Consider the following 20,390-nt stretch of genomic DNA (forward strand, 5'->3'; position numbering starts at 1 on the left):
CATGAGCGGGAAATGTTTTTGCTTCTAACTGCGTTCAAAACGTAGCATGCAACGTTTATTTGACGTCGGCGGAACGTTCAGCCGACTGGATCGCTCCAATGAGAAGAAAAACGGTCACGAACGTCAGAAAAACGCCTGGTTCAGACGTCCGTGTGAGCAGGACCTTAACTCTCATCTCGCTGGCGCATTTGAAATCACAACGTGAAGTAATGTAGAAAAATTTATGGGACACGTTGTGCATCGCCAATCGCTGCATCGATAATCGCGATCAAAACACATCGTGAGACCAGCGAACGTACAGGAAAAAAATGTTAAATTAAAATGTATTTAAAATCTCCGTTTGTGACGTTAACTTCCATGAAGTACAACCATGACGTGAGCCTCCCAGCACCTTGAGACCTACAGGTTAGTGGAGCGGCCTCCTTCCTGCAAGGCCCTTTCCGGCCCTGGCCAATCCGGGCGTCCCGCCGCTGCCAGCACTGCCACGGACCCCGTCCCACACCACAGCCCAGCAGCCACTGCAGCAGATAATGGGATGGCGGAGATTAAGCCGGCTAAGCCGGCCGAGTCTTTTATTTTCCGCTGGGCTGCGAGACGGGGGGGGGGGGGGTCGTAATTAGGCCGAATCTGGACGCGAGGACCACGTATCTCCGTTGGCATATTCTTTCCCGCTCAATGCGCCCTCTCTTCTTCTCCTGCCCCGGGTGCTAATGCCAGTCATTTGAGAGCAAGGTATTCTGGGAGATAGCGGGGCCTGGCAGAGCCAATTTCTGTGTTTTTGTTGTCTTTCATTTAGGCCCCTTTTTTTGTGTGTGTGTGTGTGTGTGTTTCTTTTCATTTCTTCTCCCGTCCCGCCATCACCGCTGTGAGAATGCGAGATTGAGTTTCCCGCTCTGAAAAGCCGAGCCGGGCATCTTTATTCGCCGCCTTTTCTCTGACGGACAGGGCCGGCGTTGTTCCCGTCGCCATCAAGGGCTAATTACGCTGCTCCGTCGCCGAGGCCCTCGCCGTCTGCGGGAACTTTTATCCCCCCCCCCCCGCTGTCAGGGAAGCCGACGCGCTGTCACGCGTGCGCCTGTGTGTTTGGAGTCGGCGGCGCGGCCGTGTCTGTCAGGATCTGTCATGTTCCTCCAACGAACGCTCGTTTCCACGTTCTCTACACGTGCGCCGCGGTTGTGTGTGGGAAACAAAGGGAGGTTGTTGTTTTGGGTTTTTTTTGGTTATTCTCACTCTGTACGCCTCTAAGCCTAAATGCAACAGGACAGGTGGTGTCTGCTCGCGTTTAAACACACACACACACACACACACACACACAAATGAAGAAGAAAGGCGTGGCGAGCGAGTGAATCTTGCTGCTGGTGGAGACGAGCGGCAGTTTTAATGGCAGCCGGTGAGCGTGGACTCACTCACACGAGTGAGAGAGAGAGAGAGCGAGAGAAACTCATTATGGCGAAGCTGCTGGAGAAGTAACGAATGCGGCGCTGTGATTGGAGAGGCGACTGGGGTTTTAATCTTCGCCAGTTGCGTTTAGCCAATCACCTGTTAAGTCGCCGGCACCGCCACGTGTGGCCCGCGCCGTGCAGCCTTCCCCCTTACGCTTACCTATGAGTCAAGTGGCCACACCCATTTACAGCATTTATCAGACGGCCTTATTCAGAGCAACTTACAATCAGTAGTGACAGGGACAGTCCCCCCCCTGGAGACATTCAGGGTTAAGTGTCTTGCTCAGGGACACAATGGTAGTAAGTGGGGTTTGAACCCGGGTCTTCTGGTTCATAGGCGAGTGTGTTAGACACACTCTCTGTGAATACCTCTGCGAATATATTTTAACTTGCATCTGGTCACATGGTACATCAGGGATGGTGGGTTGATTCTGTCTGCTTATCAAGGGTCCGGTAAAAACAGGCAATTGGACCTTGAGGATTCCTGTAGGTCCTCATAAGGTCCCATCATGAGATCAGTCTAAAAAAAAAAAAAAAAACACGTATTGATCATAAAATAACTAAATCAGCATGGAACTCAAAACATGTTAATCAGAATTGGATTAAAATGGACTTTCCTCTCAACTAGCACTGCAACTAATGCCCGTTCTCCCCCTCTCAGTCAATCAGTCCTCATTATAAACGTTCTCCACTCATTGATTGGAATTTGAAGCAGCAAAATTACTACTTAATTAGTAAATTGAAATAATAGTAAGTGTATTATATCAATTAGCGGTTGCAGCCCTACTCTCGACAAAACAAATTTGCAAACACACGTTGCTTATGTGATCCGAGGCAGTGGTGGCCTAGAGGTTAAGGAAGCGGCCCCGTCATCAGAAGGTTGCCGGTTCAAATCACGATCCGCCAAGGTGCCACTGAGCAAAGCACCGTCCCCACACACTGCTCCCCGGGCGCCTGTCATGGCTGCCCACTGCTCACTCAGGGTGATGGGTTAAATGCAGAGGACACATTTCACTGTGTGCACCGTGTGCTGTGCTGCTGTGTATCACGTGTGACAATCAGTTCACTTATTTATCCGTATTCATCCTACTTTTTGGCACTTAAATTGGTCTTTTTGCAGCCTGTAGGCCAGTCAGAACCTCTGCGTCTGCTCTGGTTCGACGCCCTTATGTTCCTGATGATTGTCAGGCTGCAGGGAGCCGATCATGTCCGCCGCCCACTTCAGTCCGTGAGAGAAAACGCTCTTCATTTCCCTCTTATCGGCCCCATTTCACGCTTTTCCTCTGATGCGCACACAGCCCCGTCGGCGCGAGGAATGCCTTCATCCGCTCGGCCCGTCCCTTGCGGGAGCGCGGGCCTCTTCCTGGCAGCTGGCCGCACCGAGTGAAATGGCAGCTCTGCGCCCGGCAGGCAGCTGCATCACGGAGAGAGAGAGAGAGAGAGAGAGAGAGCGACCGTACCCTCCGGACCCTGCCCCGGCACCGCGGGGAAGCCATTTCACCATTATCTCTCAAACACACACTCTCTCTCTCTCTCTCTCTCACAACACGAGTGGCGCCATATCTTCCGGGCCAGAGCCTACGGCCTGGAGTTGCCGGTGAGTGCGATTGCCGCGACGCCTGTTGCTGAGTGGGTTTCGGTCGCCCGAGGAGGAAGATGGATGTCGAATACTCGAATGATGTATTATACCCGTTACGTTACAATTAAAGTAACGTGTTAAATAATTCACGTTGAAATAAATTGGTGCAATTAACCCAGTCGTGTTTGGTTATCATAATTTATATATTTTCTTTATATATTTTCTGGATGCTCAGAGTCTGGAAATCATTTACATTTACGGCATTTACCGGAGTCCAGAGCGACTTACAATCAGTAGTTACAGGGACAGTCCCCCCCTGGAGACACTCAGGGTTAAGTGTCTTGCTCAGGGACACGATGGTAGTAAGTGGGATTTGAACCTGGGTCTTCTGGTCCATAGGCGAGTGTGTCACCCGCTAGGCTACTACCACCCTGGTGATTTGATTTATTTACTGGTCGTGCAATTAATCATTATTACTGAAAAATGTGAGATGAAACTTTATTATTTTAAAATCATTTGACAGCCCTGATTGTGTTATGTTCTCTTTGCTAATTTGGTGGAGTTGGTAGAAATTTGGATGTTGTATTTTTGGGGTTTTCTAGGAAATTCAGGTGTCTATCATGGATCAAACCCCACACAAAGTAAACAAAACACAGCTACTCTAACTGATTTTAACGTTAGATGTTGAACTTTTCATTTCTAGATTAATTTAGGACTCCAGTTAAGAAACGGGTACATGTGTTTTATGACACTCCGACATCTCGATGTCCCTGGTTCCAGTAGCGCCTCACCGTGATGTGGTTGCGGCCGGGCGAAATGCAGGCACGCCGACGTATTATTCATCTGCATTTACTCAAGCGCAATGCCAAGACTTACCCACAAACCCCCTGTTCTTGCCTCCTGCTCATTAAGCACCGCTCCTGGAAGTAGGTTGTTGCCAGATTGAAATAAATGCCGCGGCGCCCGCTTTTCAGGCGAATTGATTAATGAGCAACAGCTTTCAGAGGAATGACGGCGGGCCGCGGGGATGAATTGCGTCGCTGTGAGACATTCCAAAAATTCCCTCTCTGGCTCTCTGGTCGTTCCTCCTCCTTGTTGAGAGGGCATTGAAGACAGCAGGCTGTGAGTGTTTGTGGAGCGAGGGGAACAGGTGGCGGGGGTCTGGACTAAAACTGGGGGCATTTGTATTGAAGCGCGGGCACAAAGTGGCCCTGGCACCGCTGCGTGGATCCGGTTCCAGGCGCTCCTGGCCGCAGCACGGACAGGCGCTTAATTGCGCAGGTGACCGGTGAAGGGTGGACGAGGATGTGCTGGAACGTGTGAAATGCCATATCCATCTGCTTTACTTGTTCTGAAAGAGGGAGCACAACATCTGAAGTGTGTGTGTGTGTGTGTGTGTGTGTGTGTGTGAGAGAGCACTTGCACATTATAAGTGGTAACAACAATGATGAATACGTATAGATGCCCTAGAGAAGGATTCACATATATTTGCGTATTCCAAATTCATTAAAAGTCCACTATTATGAATATTTCACTTTGTGAGAATATTTAACATTACTACGAGGTTTATGGTCTATGGTCCTGCAGTGGCTAGGGCAGTGGTGGCCTAGCGGTTAAGGAAGCGGCCCCATAATCCCCACACACTGCTCCCTGTCATGGCCGCCCACTGCTCACTCAGGGTGATGGGTCAAATGCACTTTCACTTAGAAATGTAAAAAAGGTGTAGCGCTTTGGTCATTCTGCTTCGTTGTTCTCCATTGTGTCGTCATAGGAGAAAAAATGTTGCCGTCATCATAGCCCTTAAATCAAGGCCACCACGTTATCTTTGACTAACATATGACTTCCCATCAGCACGTTAGAACTGCGTTTTATGGCTCTACTTCCTGCAAACTTGTCACTAGTCGACGTTGCATGTTGCAAACGTGTATTTTGCCACCGTGTACTTAACGGTGATGTAACAAAGACCGGATTCACGCTACAACGTGTCTGTTGTCTTGTTCCCGTATGAGTTTCGTGCGTAAAAAGATTTCCGGGAACAGGAAAGTCAACAGGCTTTCAGCGACTCAGCATTTATTCCACCGAAACGCCGCTCCAATCCTGTTTTGGTGATTCAGCGTTTTAATCCAGTAAAATGTTTAATCCTGTTTAAATGACTCATCTTTTTAATCCGGTCAAATCCATTTTTTTAATGCTTAGTGACTCAGCTTTTAATGTGTGCAGTAATACGTCATGAACCAGACCAAATTATTTCTAGTCTGTCGTTACGAATATCCTTATCGTCATTAGTCTTTTCCGGTTTCATATTAAATCCCGGCACTCTCCTCAACCCTGATGCAGACTGAACGGTGACACTTTTTACACAGGCAACAGAATATAAAATAGATATAACAAGTGAGGCATGTGGCATAAAAACATACACATAAAAATATTTCTCTGCTTGTGCAACAAGGTGTCTGAAATTCGTGCATAGACGTTCACGCTTATATTACACCTCTACAACCAATCACTTACTTTTAAGGGTCATTTACATTTATTTTTGTATTAACCAGTCAGCCAGTATCCAATGTGCTTTCTCAGACTCTATCGAAGGTCCGAAGACCTGCATTATGTATTCATACATGATTGCTTATGAATCATTTAGTGGGAATTACAGCACATGTAATTCCCTTTGGTGCAAAAGTTAAACCAACTGTATATAATAAGCTGTACCGTACATTGCAATAAAGAATCCATCACAGTCTAAAGAAAAAAAGAACTTCTCACTTGTAGCTGCTGGGAGTACATAATTATAAACCACAGCGTTTGTAATGCTGATTTATAACAAGTTCTCTTCAAATTATGTCAGTGTATTATTTACATGTCAATTGTGCTCCTATTGCACCATCAGAGTATGTGTATTGTGCATTTACATGTTTTGAAATATATAGGAGAAATAAGAACACCTTTACCATGTTACTATTACTGTCCAGTTCTTTCTCCCTCGTTCCCTCTCTCCCTGTCCTCTAGGATAAAATCTTGTTGTTTTGTCCTGACCGCAGTTTTTGGAAATTAATTTTGGGATTCTTTTCTTTCTTAGTCTCTTCTGTTCTCTTGAAGCCGTGTACCTAATGACTGTACACAAGTGGCCTCTAAAGATCCCTTTCTCCTGTTAAATGACTGCCTGCCCTCTCTCTAATTCTGCATTCAGGCTGAGAAACGGGGATTAGCTGCCTTTTACTCTGCCGATGTAGTGCATTGTGGAGCCCGTAGGACCAGCACTGTCCTATAGCCCTAATCTGAAGTTCAGGGTTCGGGTGGGGTGATCAAGCTATGATGAATTCAAACGTGATATCCATGGACAGGTACCGAACCCCAGCCGAAACAGGCCCTGGGGATTCATTTATAAGTACTGATAATAGGATAAACTCTAATGTAATGGTTACTGGAGAAATTAAAAAACAAACACATATTGCTGGTAAATTTTGCTGGTGAGGGCCTAAGTCTGTAGTGACTGTAAAGCCAATTGAGACATATTTCATGTGATTTTCAACTATACAAATACAAATGGTTATTGAATAGCTCTGTTACTAATGAAGATATTAATCGACTTGATCCCAATGTGGGCGGGGGACATGAAGCTATAGCAGGAGGAAAATATGTCAATATTTGGTGACAGTCTATGGAATTAAGATGGAGAGATGTAAGAGTTCTTTGTAACAGTGCAACGTAACAATGTAAGCCAAATCTTAATGATACTCCTCACTACCAATAGCATGTGTAAGGGACTGGACCAGCTGACACAGTGAGAGTGAAGGATGTTTGTCTGGTTCCGTTGGGCTAGGTGACAGCCAAAAATGAGACTCACCAACACTATAGAAATATGCAATTAAACACTCAAACCAATATAGAGATATCGCTCTGTTAACTTTTGTTGAAGTTAATTTCTGTACTTAGGTTACCTCTCTTTTTTTTCCTGGTCCAGAACCAAGTTTCCGGTTTGCCGGCCCACTTTGTGAAGTTTAAGCACCGTTCTTACCCCCCAGCCCCCCAGGGCAAATGAGTGGACTTAATGAATGTTTATCTGTCATTGAGAGCATCATACCATGATGTTTCGGGGAGTTACATCTACAACATGAGCTACTTCTTCATCCATCCTTTCATTCCCCCCCTCCCTCCCCATCTCAGTTTTCTTCCTCTTCGTGTTCATTAGTTTAATGAACGTTCTCCAGTTCCGCCGCTGCGCGAGCACGCCACCGCTGCTAATGCTGTTCTTGATGCCTGCAGACTCACGCTGAGGCTCATTGAAATAAATGGCTGTAATCAAAGCACGTGGCGATTAACGACGGGTTGCGGTGTGGACACTCGCGCTTGCTTTACCCGCCCGATGGCCAGCGGTCATGAATCCTCTGCACGGATGATGATGGCCAGCAACGCACGCCAACGCATCAAATGCTGTACTAATACATCCAGCAGAACCTTTCTTCTCATCACAAGAGACGTAATGCACAGTAATGACGCTTGGCTGTGTTTGTACGGAAATGTGAACTCTTTACTAGGTGGCCTGAGGATGGGTGGAACAGGGACTGTGAAGACAAAGTAAATACATTTGGAAAAAAAACGTCAATATTAGGAGAAAATGTCACTTGGTAAAAGCGTGCAGAGCTCCTTTTTTTCCGCCATTTTCCGGCTTCTGGAACGTAAGGATGATGGGAGTCAAATGCTAGTTCAAGGAGTACAAATCTTTAGGAGGTCTTCTGTGTAGAAGTGTCTTCAAGAGTTTCTTGATTTGAAGCTTCTGATCTCATTCAAATTCAAATTTTATTTGTGACATACACAGTCATACGCGGTATGATATGCAGTGAAATGCTTTTGCGACTGCTATAGACCACAGTGTTGCCAATATTGTGAGTATTCAAGTGGAACCAATATGCAAATATTGCAAATATAACCAAATATCCCAATTTTATGTTTTTAAACATAAAGTATGTGTAACAGGAAGGGTTGAAGGTGTGAAAATGTGTAAAGTACAGTGAAAATTTGTGCAAAATTGGGGGGGGATTGAGAGATTGGGGATTTAGATCTGGTGGTGGTCAGAAGCTTAGAGTGGGAATGGCATGGATGTTGGGTTGCCAATACCTCCATGGTTCAGGTAGATGGGGTACAGAGTCAGAAGTCACTCAGTAGGTGAGCACCCTGATTTTACTCTACACTAATCATCATTGACTCCAACGGTACAAGCTATTTCTGCTTTCGTGTGTATTAGCTCCAGTATTAGCAGATTCCCGAATGCGTTCTGCATGTTTAATTGCCGGCAGCGTGCATTTGACCTCAGATTTGCTTTTTGGTTGTGTGATGGAAACTGATGTTCATGAGCTGTTAATGAGCAGGCAATTACACTCGCTAATTCCGTTAGCCACGAGTCACGAGAGGAAATGTGCTCTTCTCCCTGCGTTCATTAGATGCCGGGCATTCGGCTATTACAAGAGACAGGCTATTATTGGAGGCCTGGCCATTATTGGAAGTTTTATGGCACGTCAAGAATATCAATAATTCTGTTGGCGGCTTTCCCAGTCTGCACAGCGCTCAGTAAACAGGCGTGCTGGGATCTCCTGATTAGAGCCCGACAGGATCCGTCCCGACCCGACTTGACCCATTGCAACGACAGTGAACCACTTATCAACGTAAAAAGTCTGCGAGAAGCAGGGATGGATCTCGTACCACCAGCCTGTTTCACCTGAGTCGTTCAAATTGGAAGATTAATGGTGAAGGAACACAATGGAATGGGATTTTTTTTTTTTTTTTTTTTTTTGCCTACACCATCCGTGGGTGGAGAGGGAAGCACTCCAAGATCTTAATAGCGGCAGCGGAGAACCGCTGTGCATTAGCCCGACATAAATTAAGCCGGCAGATTCAATTAAACAAAGCCCATCTCGCGCCGAGCAACAATCGCCCGTGCATTGCCTTGGACAACGTTGTATCCATTTTTCAGCCCATTGTTAAAAACGGCCACTCACACTGTGCGGTTTCTCTTCCGCTTTTGGACTGTGGGAGTCATTAGTTCACGTTTCAGATAGCGGCGTCTGATCAATAGAGCATTTGGCACACAGGAGAGCATCATCTTAACAAATCGGCCTCAGAATACAGTGACAACGGGTCAGACTTCATTTGGCAGAATTCCTTTTACCGGAGACGTAATTGGCTGTTTTGATTTGAAATCTCAGACCATGTCTGCGAAGATGACCAGAGGCGCAAGCGAACAGCGCTTAATTGTCACGTTTTTTTTTTTTTTTTTCCTTCTTCTTCTCAAGCCCCCTCGTTCCGAAATGAGCCCTTAACTTGCACACCAGTAAAATCTGCTCATTTTTATTCGCTTTGGTCCCTTGAAAGCAGCACTCTGTCCCTTTTATCCAGTTTGTGTTTACAGCTCTTGTGAAGGATGCCTTTTATTTTAAGTGTGCATTTATCTCTGTGCTTGATCGGCTCCGTTTTATTTTTTTTAAACTCAGATTTTTCTGAAGCATTTTGGAAAATGGAAAAGAAAAAAAACACTTACCATTTTTTCTGTACATAAGCATATCATAATATACACAATTTTAGTTATGTCAGACAAAAGAAAAAGCATCGGGTTCTGATTATGCGTCAGGTGGAAGCAGATTTTCAATATACATGTCGGAATTTTTCAGGTAGAAATAAATTGAGTGTCAAATAGGGAAGGACAACTAGCTGGTGCCTCCTTATAGGGGATAAAGGGAATTTAGAACAATGGATTTTGCATCTATAACTCCAGATATCGTTCGATCCAAATATGAGGCCAACTCGTATCTGAATTTTCAGCAAGTTTTAGCAACACGATCAATATATTTGTATGGCATTCCTCCAATGGAAAAAAAAACGTTTGCTCGGTACTGTCGCGCTCTTGCCTTAGTAAAGATTATTCTACTGTCTGAAATGTGTGGGGAATAATCCATAAACAAAATTCCAGTGTCCGCGCAACTCTGGCCCTATTTTTTGTTTGTAAATGGGAGGCATTCCTGAAATTCAGCAGAGATGATCCATATTTTAGGAGAGGCTGTGGCGATTGATGGGGGTTGGTTGCCTTTGTGTTAATTGGTATTTGTTAATTGCAATCACAGTATCGTACAGTCCCCGGTGGACTGCCGTTTACTTTCAGTCTCTATAGACTTGGACTTGGGCATCTGTCCAGGCTTTTCTTTATCACTGCATTCGTGATAAATTAGATATTTCATCCAGAGGTCACGTGGTTGGTGTTTATAAAAATACATTGACTAGACTTGCAGCTGAACGCGGCTTCACCAGAGTTCAAGCAGATATTTAACTTCATTTCAGTTTAATTTAATTCAGCTTTTAGTCTTTTCTGATGTCCCATGTCCCTTTGTTCATGTTGGAAACCGATTTTCCAGCAATTTCTCAGTGAGTTACTTTCCAGCAACTTGTTTAAAAGTAGCTACATTTAACATGAGCACGTAATTAGATGTCATTTATTTTTTATTTTTATGGATTCTCAATTCATTTCTAGGCCACTTGTTCCCTCGCGTGCTAAAAGGGCCGGAATTGCTGCGCACTCTGCGCTGCAAAAGAGAGAGAACTCCTCCACTTCTTCAGCAGAATAAAAGGCTTTGTAGCCAAACAGGCATGATCTTAAGACACCAGGATTTTGTCCGGTGCACACAGGCCAGCTCCCGATACTGTTCAACAGACAGTGTGGGATAAAGATAGGATAAAAAATGTGGAAGTTGCAAGAACGGGAAAATGAAATAAATAAATAAAATCAACGTTTAATATTTACACGCTACGCAAATATCTTATTCCTTTTTTGTTGTACCCCTCCGTCTGGGTTGCCTGATTGGTTGTGTGAAAACTAGGGCAAATTCGATTCAGCGAATTAATCGGGACCAATCGCTGTTAATTGGTAAGACTAGAGCCTGCTGTAATGCGTTATGAAGTGTGATAGAGACCATTGGCCGGGATGATTCCATGTCATGGGTCAAGATCCACACATCTGCGTTAAATGTGTGCTGTGATGGTGAACAACACGAGCTTAGGCCCCGCGCGGAGCCGGCCCGACAGCCGGCCCGACCGCCGTCTGACCGCTCCCCCAGTCAGGTGGCGGCGTTATTATTGCTTTCCCCGCCCTGCGTGACTGAGGTGACAACGAGCGGACCAGACGGCGGCCCTGCCGAGATTCGCCCCCCGCCGCCACTCGGCCGCGTTGCTCCGTACGCGCGTGCCGACGGGTACAATACATACCTGCTGATTTTTTTCCAAGTCATATTTTGTTAATCTGGCTCTTATTTGGGAATCGTAAAGTTTGCATTAGCCTCCCGTCTCCTGCTCTCACGGCCCATTCCTCCTGCCATTCGGACTAATTGCTACGCTGCCGAGTGCCTTTGTTGTCATGGAAACTACTTTAATGGCCTTCCATTGGACAGCAGAGGCCTTGAGTCGTGGCCGTCCAATGGTCGAGCAGGAATTTGATTGTTACCAGCATCGGCAGAGCTGGTCGGGGAGAACGGAGAGCAGGAAAGAAGCAGAGCCGCGGCCGCGGTTATTTTCAATTTGCCTTTTTATAAATGTCATCTGTCCCGCATCGTGCTTTAGAGAAAAAAACAGTAACCACTCCCCAAATAGCTCCACCGTAAACACCTCTCCCACGGGCATCTGTGCGCCCTTCCGGCTATCACCCCATACGCGGATTCCCAGATGAAGGATGAGGGGTTTTCTGGTGGATACAACACTCCTGTCAGATGTTCCAACACTTTTTTTACCTTGAAAAGTGTATTGTGCAATTGTACATTTGGGTTCTAGACAAAATGTGGAATCCTGGTATATGGTGCCAAATTCTACTTTTAAATTTTACATTTTCGGCATTTACCAGACGCCCTTATCCAGAGCGACTTTCAATCAGTAGTTACAGGGACAGTCCCACGCTGGGGACACTCAGGGTTATGTGTCTTGCTCAGGGACACGATGGTAGTCAGTGGGATTCGAACCTGGGTCCTCTGGTTCATAGGCGAGTGTGTTACCCACAAGGCTACTACCACCCCAACATAATTTTTCAACTCAAAATAATAAAAGTTATTGAAAATGTTTGTCTCATATTCTCAGTGTCTTAGTAATATGACATTATTATATAAATTATTATATAATAAACTGTATGTGCTTATTGATTTTATTCATTTTTTTCTCCAGTGCTCAGTCTCCGGTGCACCTGATGCCATGTGCCACCGAAATGAACTTTACACTTTGACCTTTCTCCCAGACTGTCAGCCGCCCACAGATGGACGCGCTCATTTCTCAGCCCCTGCCTGTCAGTAATGCCGCAGATCACCGGCGGCAACGAAGGCCGGAACTTTAGCGCAGCTGAGCGCTATCGGGTTGCACGCTCGCTAAGTGAGCCGTTAGCAGTGGCGACACTTGTCCTGAGAGCTCTCGGCCCGCTGCGGGCGTGGTCGGGGCTGGGAACTGGGGGGGGAGGCCGCATTTATACGATACCGCTGTCTGGTCACCCTCGCTGAGAGAAATGTCCGGCCCGAGAGATGGAAACGGTATTAGCCAATGAGATGGCTTTAGTGCATTATGGGGGCCGCTGGCGTCGGGTTGGCGACTCGGAGCCCGGTGGATAAACAGTAGCCTCTCTCATGATGACATTCTTCACATTGGAAGGAGACAAAAAAAAAAAAAGGTCTTGAAAACAGTGGATCTAATGCAAGTCAATTCTTGAGGTGGTTTTTCCTCAACACGAAATATGATTTCAAGTGGAAATGGAAGATGGAGTGGAGGAGAACGGGGGGGAGATTGGTGTCGCGGCTTATAGGTTGCAGCGCCAACTGGTCTCTGCGATGAAACCCAAATTCAATAAGAACAAGGCTGAAATGAGAGAGTGCTGGACGGCAGAGCTGGAGCAGATGGTGCCAGTCCACGGCATTAGATTTGAGGGGATTAAATATCAAATGCTGCAGAATGGCGCCTCTCAGATGCTGCTCTGCACGGAACCTGCCTCGCTCCTGTTCTACACGACCGTCGCAAGACTTTCTCTTGAGATCATCACACCTCCAGAGGTCCTTTTATATCCTCTGGATAGACCTCAAACCGCATTATTTGGTTTGAACACACCAACTCATTTATGAGTCTTGTATTCTACACATTTTAAAATAAAACTGAAGATGCAGCAAACAAGGCAAAAAAAGTTTGCGTCTCTCCATATCATGATGAACACTTTCTTGTCCTTCACTCATGTTAATGAGCGTCTCATAAAGCAGCTTTTGATGATGACAATAGTGAACAAAGTCGCCATGATGGTAAAAAAAAACAGATTCATCAAACATACTTCACTTTCTCCTGATGCAACAAATACTAAATACGTTTCTTCAAAGCGGCTCCATCTCAGTCGCTATAACTGCCATAGAGGAGATGCATCCAAACTTTGGATGGGTACTGTATAATGCAATCTCTATGATTAGCCACAATATTAGACATTTGTTGAGTATTGTGCAGGTCTACTTTGAAGTCTTTGACCGATGACCTCCAACTGAATTGAACCATGGGAACCATGGGATCTGGGAATCTGGGAATCTGTAGGCCACGTCAATTGCCTTTTTGAGTGAAGAGTGAACGTGAGCATCCTGTAGTATTTTGCTAGGCTTAGACAAGCCCCTCCAAATCAATACCATATCGCTGATATTCGTTTTCCGCCCTATCAATCATTCAGTCATCTCTGTGTATTTCCCCATTGATTATGAACAAGCGTTTGTCTTTTTCCATCCTCATGCCGACTCTGCCTCCCCTATACATCAAGCAGGACGTGCTACTGTGCTTAAAAAGCGGACTTGTTCTCCGGAGCTCGGGCCTGAAGTTCATTAAAAGAGTGCAGCTGCCGTAGCTCCGCGAGAAGCCGGCATGCACACACCCTCTCTAATGTCTCGCGCGCCGCTGGTGGTATTCTGCCCAGCCCCCGGGTCAAACCGATTGATCTGTGCCTAGCCGCGATCATTAAAGCGCGTTTTTTAAATGCACGCTGCTGCCTGCTCCGGTTCTGATCTCCCCCCTCGGAGCCCCGGCAGCCGATCGGACGGGTTTCTCAGCGCTTCGCTCAGGAGTCAGACCCACATGCTTACGGGAGGGTTTCTTCACAATGTCAGCAGGCGCATCAACAAGCAGCGGCGGCAGTGGCGGCTGAGGAAGCGCACTCATAACCAGAAGGTTGCGGGTTCAAATCCCAGACCCTTGATTTTAATTTTGTTAGATCATTGGTCACCAGTGGATCTTCAGTCATGTGGGGCAGTGGTGAAGCGGCCCTGCAATCAGAAGGTTGCCGGTTTGAATCCCGATCCAAGGTGCCACTGAGCAAAGCACCGTCCCCACACACTGCTCCCGGGGCGCCTGTCATGGCTGCCCACTGCTCACCAAGGGTGAAGGTTAAAAGCAGAGGACAAATTTCACTGTGTGCACCGTGTGCTGTGCTGCTGTGTATCACAAGTGACATTCACTTCATGAAATAGCTTGTTGTTGCGGGGCGTGCTGGGTTATTAAACCGATAACTGTTAATAAATATCTGCATTTTTTTGTGCAGAAAAGACCCATGGTGACATAATGAAGCATCACTAGGTGGCGCTGCCCGTCGTTCGAACGTGCGAACCTGTGCTCAGGGTTGCGCCGTGGTCTTGTGCTTCTCTAATTTCCCAATTTGAAAATCGTAATTATGATCATTTTTTCATGTTTCTGTTGCAGATGTGTGGAAATCATTGCCAAGGAGGGGCGGAGTCTCAAAGAGCTCTACTTGGTTTCCTGCAAAATAACAGACTACGGTAAGTGTGTGTTTTTACTGGTGTTTATGGGTCGGGCTTAGTTGACCCCTGACCTCTGCGCAGGTATGGGTTTTGTACAGGCCTGCATATGTAGCATCAAACCGTCTTCTGGAAATATCCGTGTCTCTCTTTGTACCAAGTTGAATGCGTGTCCTCAGCGCACCCTGAGACAAATTGAGCTCCTCGAACAGGTCAAGTGGACACTTGAGTGTGTGTGCGTGTGTGTGTGTGTGTGTGTGAGTGTGTGTGTGTGTGTGTGTGTGAGAGGTGTTCTGATTGGTGTAATTACTGCTGAATGCGCCTGGATCGTGAGACAGCGGCTGTGGCGAGACGGAGGGGACAATGGAGTCCGGGCCTGCCACGGAGATGACAGATTGTGATTTGGATGTTGAATTACTGCGTGTCAGAGAGCACCCAGCGCCTGAGATGAAACATTTATTTATTCACTCGGCTATTTATCTGCTGTCTGGGATTAACGAGAGGCGAGCGGCTCTGGCAAAAACACAGAGACGTGCTTCCATTATCGCTCACGATAAATATGCACCACGAAGACGTCCTGGGCCAGATTTCCTGATCCCGCTAGTTTCATTCCGATTGAAGATCCCGATCGATCTGTGTACATGAACTCGACTGCTCACCATGTTCTGACCCCAGGGTTGTCTCGTGCTCTGGCATCTGCATATTCACCGGGCCGCAGTGATTCCTTATGAAATGCTAATGGCTTTTACAGAAACCATTGTGTATGGTCTTTTCCGATCTTTACCGAATCGCGCTCAGATTCCTGTGCGTTTAAATGATTCACTGAAGCCCCTTCACGCCACGTCGGCCTTTTTTGATTCCGGCTCTCCTTGGGCCTAGCGGTTAAGGGAGCGGCCCCGTAATCAGAAAGTTGCCGGTTCGAATACTGAGCCACCGAGGTGCCACTGATCAAAGCACCGTCCCCACACACTGCTCCCCGGGCGCATGTCATGGCTGCCCACTGCTCACTCGGGGTGATGGGTTAAATGCAGAGGACACATTTCACTGTGTGCACCGTGTGCTGTGCTTTTTTTTTTTTTTTTTTTTTTTACAGGAGCGTGAGTGCAGTCATCGTCAGCCATTTAGTTAACATTAGGAACAGTTTGAGGCAGGAGTGATAACCCTATTTTCACACTATTATTTCCTCCTGGAGGAAGTCGGGGGCGTGTCTGTTTCGGGCTAATCTGCCCGAGTAGTAACCAGTGGCTGTTAGATTACTTACCGAAGCGTTTCCTCTGCATGTCCCGTCTCCCCCGAGCTCTCTAGGTACGGGAATCGCTCTCGGGGCCGCGGGCCTCCTTCGGGCCGGCCCGTCACCGCGGGGGCCGAACCCTGCGCCGTGATGAACGGCCGCAACATCACAACCCTGCGCTAATGACGCCGGGGCGGAGTCGGGAGGGGGCAGGAATGCGCGTTACACATCTTCTTCCTTTTGGCTTTTTGACCGCTTGAACAAGATTAATTGGGGATACCTGATCTCGGCTTTTAGCGGCGACCCCCAGAGCCCTTTTCCCGCTAATGCAGTCGGGGGGGGCGGCGGGTTGCGTCGTTGTCGAGTGAAACTGTTCCTCCGTGGCCGACTGCGTACGTCTGTTTCGCTGCACTTTCTGAACTAATAGGATGATTGGTGGATTTCCGGGCCTACGGTTTCTCCTCCTCCTCTTTTTTTTTTCCGGGTTGGGCCAGTTGATAAATTGAATAATCGAAATGATGTTTAGCATCTGCTGAGCGGCGCTCCTCTCCGTTTCTCCGCCCCCTTCCATCTCCGAGCAGCAATTACTTTTATTAATGGCTCTTAGGAGTGCTTTTCAGATGTCCACGGCGTTCTTCTCGTCCACCTCTTCATTTTTCTCCTTACATCCCCCCCCCCCCCCCGCTTTTAATTAACCGGCTCTGGTTCCAGGGGGCGGTTATGTCCACAGGCGCCAGTCTTCTCTTCCGACTTCCTTGCCCCGGCATGGACAGCTGCGGACGAACCGCACGGCGGGAGTGATGGACGCCCAATCCAGGGAATGACATCACGCCGAAGCTCCCCTACGCACACACTCGTACGCGTGTTCACACGAGAGCGCCTTCGCTCGCCCCCGGCCTACGTAAATACATTATAATTTTTCTTAGTCTAGCACCCAACACTCTCCGAGCATGTTCTTCAATGACAAGTCTAAGCCTTATCAGGGCTCTTAGTTTGTATACTTGATATTCTATAGAAATCGAACGAGAATTGCTGGTGTCTTCCCATTGTAAGTCGCTTTGGATAAAAGCGTCTGCCAAATAAAGTAAAGTAAAGTAAAGTAAAGTACGTTATCCCATTAAAGTATAAAAAGAAGGGATTGTCACATGTGATACACAGCAGCACAGCACACGATGCACACAGTGAAATTTGCCCTCTGCTTTTAACCATCACCCTTGGTGAGCAGTGTTTGGGGACGGTGCTTTGCTCAGTGGCACCTCAGTGGCACCCTGGCGGATCGGGATTCGAACCGGCAACCTTCTGATTACGGGGCCACTTCCTTAACTGCTAGGCCACCACTGCCCCAAATATGAGCAACTGACCCGGACGTGATTAGTCGCCGTGCTGCGCCGCCCAGGCTTATAATAGCGCTTGACAGCAGGCAGGACGAAGCCCGCCAGGGCCGGTCGACCCGCCTCTGGTCTCATTCTCGTTGCACTTCCGAAGGTGGAGACGGACCGCCGTTGCCGTGGTTCCGTGAGCAGGATGTAAGAGCCGACCTGCAAGCGTGGGCGGCGGCCGGCGCCGTCTTATAACAGAAACGCACAAATAGTTCTTTTGATGGCACGACATTGCCAGTTACTCTGGTTTTGAGGAAGTAGAAACGTCTTTTCAGCATTTGGGAGAAGTCCAAATGATTTAGATCCTTTCTGTCCAGCTTTTATGTTTTTTTTTTTTTTGTTTGATTTTTTTTTAAGCAGTGCTGCATTTGTATAGCCTGAGTTGTATTCTATTTCATTTTTCCCCCCTTCAGTGTTGTCAGACGTCTTCTTATAAAGTGAAGTGATTGTCAGATACACAGCACACGGTGCACACAGTGAAATTTGTCCTCTGCATTTAACCATCAGGAGCAGTGTGTGGGGACGGTGCTTTGCTCAGTGGTACCTTGGCGGATCGGGATTCGAACCGGCAACCTTCTGATTACGGGGCCGCTTCCTTAACCACTAGGCCACCACTGCCCCTTCTGTGGTTCCAAAGAATTTTCTCGGACTCTGATTAATCTGATTGAGTACATCTAATCGAACGTGGAGAGGCATGCAGTGAGAGGCGCTGGCGTCTTTGTTACGGCAGCGTTTGTGAAGGTGTGATATGGGGGCAGCATATCACCAGTATGCATCTGTCACGAGAAACCCGGAACTGCAGCGTTCCAGAGCATCTGCTGAGCCCTAATGGTGTTATAATGGTGTGTGCTGTGCTTTTTAAGATGTTTTTGTGAACAGAATAATATAATATAGAGATGATTGGCGGCTTTTTTAAAATCCATTCCTGCAAGTTGTAATATCCGTGTTAACATATGCGCTCATCTTGGGACCACGGCCACTACCAAACCAAACAGAGATTGATCAGTGCAACCCCATGTTCAGGGAATATGACTAGCAAACTAGTGAATCATAAAATTCCTGAGCATCCCCAACACATAGAACCTCGTAAAATAAACGGCCTGCGGGCAGAACGAATTAAAAATTAAGCCGATCCACCGGTGCATTTGGAAATACGAACCTACAGTATCTTACTGCCCCGCCCACTGCTCTGTGTCCTAGGAAGAGCTCCAGTTATGGGCGAACGAGTGAACGAGTAGCTCACTGTCGCCTCTTGTGGTTCACGGTGGCATTACGAGACACAGCCAGCTGGCTGGCATGTTAAGTATCTCTGCAATTCAATATGATACAATACAGTCTTCGACATAAACTCTCTTTCTGCATGTTGTTCTGGCCGTTTTAGTTTAGTTTTGTCCACTTAAGTGATTAAGTTTCTTTAATGTGTAGCAGGGGCAGTGGCGGCCTAGCGCCTAAGGAAGCGGCCCCCGTAATCAGAAGGTTGCAGGCTCGAATCCCGAGCCGCCGAGGTGCCACTGAGCAAACACGCTGCTCCCCGGGCGCCTGTCATGGCTGCCCACTAGTCACCAAGGGCGATGGTTAAAAGCAGAGGACACATTTCACTGTGTGCACCGTGTTCTGTGCTGCTGTGTATCGCATGTGACAATCACTTCACTTTCACTCACTTTTCACAGTTGCAGAGACTGCCGAAAGAGTGAAAATAGGGTTTTCGGACCCTTGACGTCATCATAGGATTGTTCGGTTGAACGGCGGGTGTATAGCAGGTGGCAGCAGTGGGCACAGATGGCATTAGACATGCGGGATTAACTGGCTTTCAGGTGGACACGGTGGAGCCGATCCGTCCTGCTCCAGTGGCGTGTAGCGTACAGGTGGATAGATTTCACACCGGATTCTTCCGCCAGGCATCCCGCCGCGTCCGGCGACTTCTCCTGTCCGCTGTTCCCCTGGCCTCGGGGTCCCTGCAGCTGCTTCCTCTCTTTTTCTTGTTCCGTCTCTTCTTCCCATTATTCTTTTTCGCTCTTAATGTTCTTCCTTCTGCCCGTCTCCTCCGCTCAGCACAGGGAGCTCCCCTTGGCTTCGCTTTGTTCCTCGCTGCCGTTGAAAGGCGTTGGGAGCAGGGCTGTGATGCCACTTCAGGACGGGGAACAGTAGAGCAGCGGGACCTGAGGATTGTGGGAGAACGCTGAATGCGGAATGTTTACACGCTGGCTTCGCGAACAGTGAAGCGGAGCATTTCGTCTTCGCTTTGCGCGTGACTGCAACGCCGGATCATGACAGCTAATGCTGTTCCATCTCACCATGATAACAGCTTCCATCTTTTCCAGGTTTCAGGCCAGATATATTGTACCATCACGCTATCACATTTACATTTACAGCATTTACCAGACGCCCTTATCCAGAGCGACTTACAGCCAGTAGTGACAGGGACAGTCCCCCCCTGGAGACACTCAGGCTTAAGTGTCCTGCTCAGGGACACGATGGTAGTAAGTGGGGTTTGAACCTGGGACTTTGCGGTGCTCTGGTTCATATCTTGTAGTACTGTAATTATAGCGCCGTTTATCCTATAATATGATCCTGATTATGATGCTGCAACAATTTATCTCCTGTGATGAACGATCCCCTCTCGGATCCAGAGGTTTTTGACCGTAACCGTTCCACAGCGGCTGGTCACGTGACAACCCGACCGCAAATAGGAGGTGGTGACTGTAATTAGGCGCAATTAAAGTTAAAGGGTAGGTTTCGTGACATTTTTCAAAATGCTGCACCTGTACCTGAGTTGCCTTATATAAACACACGGATATGTGGACTTGAACCAGGAGAGCCCGGGTGTAGTGAATGGAAGCATGAAATCTCAGCCTAGACATTGAAAAGGTTGTATGTAATATTGCTGGCTTGATGTTAGTATGAGCCTATAAGTCATATAAACAATATGATACCTCATGCAAAATCTAGATATCAATTGATGAACACATTTTTCAC

General features: G+C 47.3%; 1 protein-coding gene across 1 annotated transcript in view; it reads left to right on the top strand.

Annotated features, from left to right (window-relative positions):
- LOC114771755 (F-box/LRR-repeat protein 17-like) overlaps positions 1-20,390 on the top strand; it is a gene marked incomplete at its 5' end in the record, with an annotated part of 113,316 nt that overhangs the window by 52,683 nt on the left and 40,243 nt on the right. The window contains one exon of the mRNA XM_028965101.1: positions 14,749-14,825. Coding sequence (XP_028820934.1) covers positions 14,749-14,825 — 77 coding nt within the window. The remainder of the gene's footprint in view (positions 1-14,748; positions 14,826-20,390) is intronic.

The sequence above is a fragment of the Denticeps clupeoides genome, unplaced genomic scaffold (assembly GCF_900700375.1).
Source record: "Denticeps clupeoides unplaced genomic scaffold, fDenClu1.1, whole genome shotgun sequence".
NCBI classification, from domain to species: domain Eukaryota; kingdom Metazoa; phylum Chordata; class Actinopteri; order Clupeiformes; family Denticipitidae; genus Denticeps; species Denticeps clupeoides.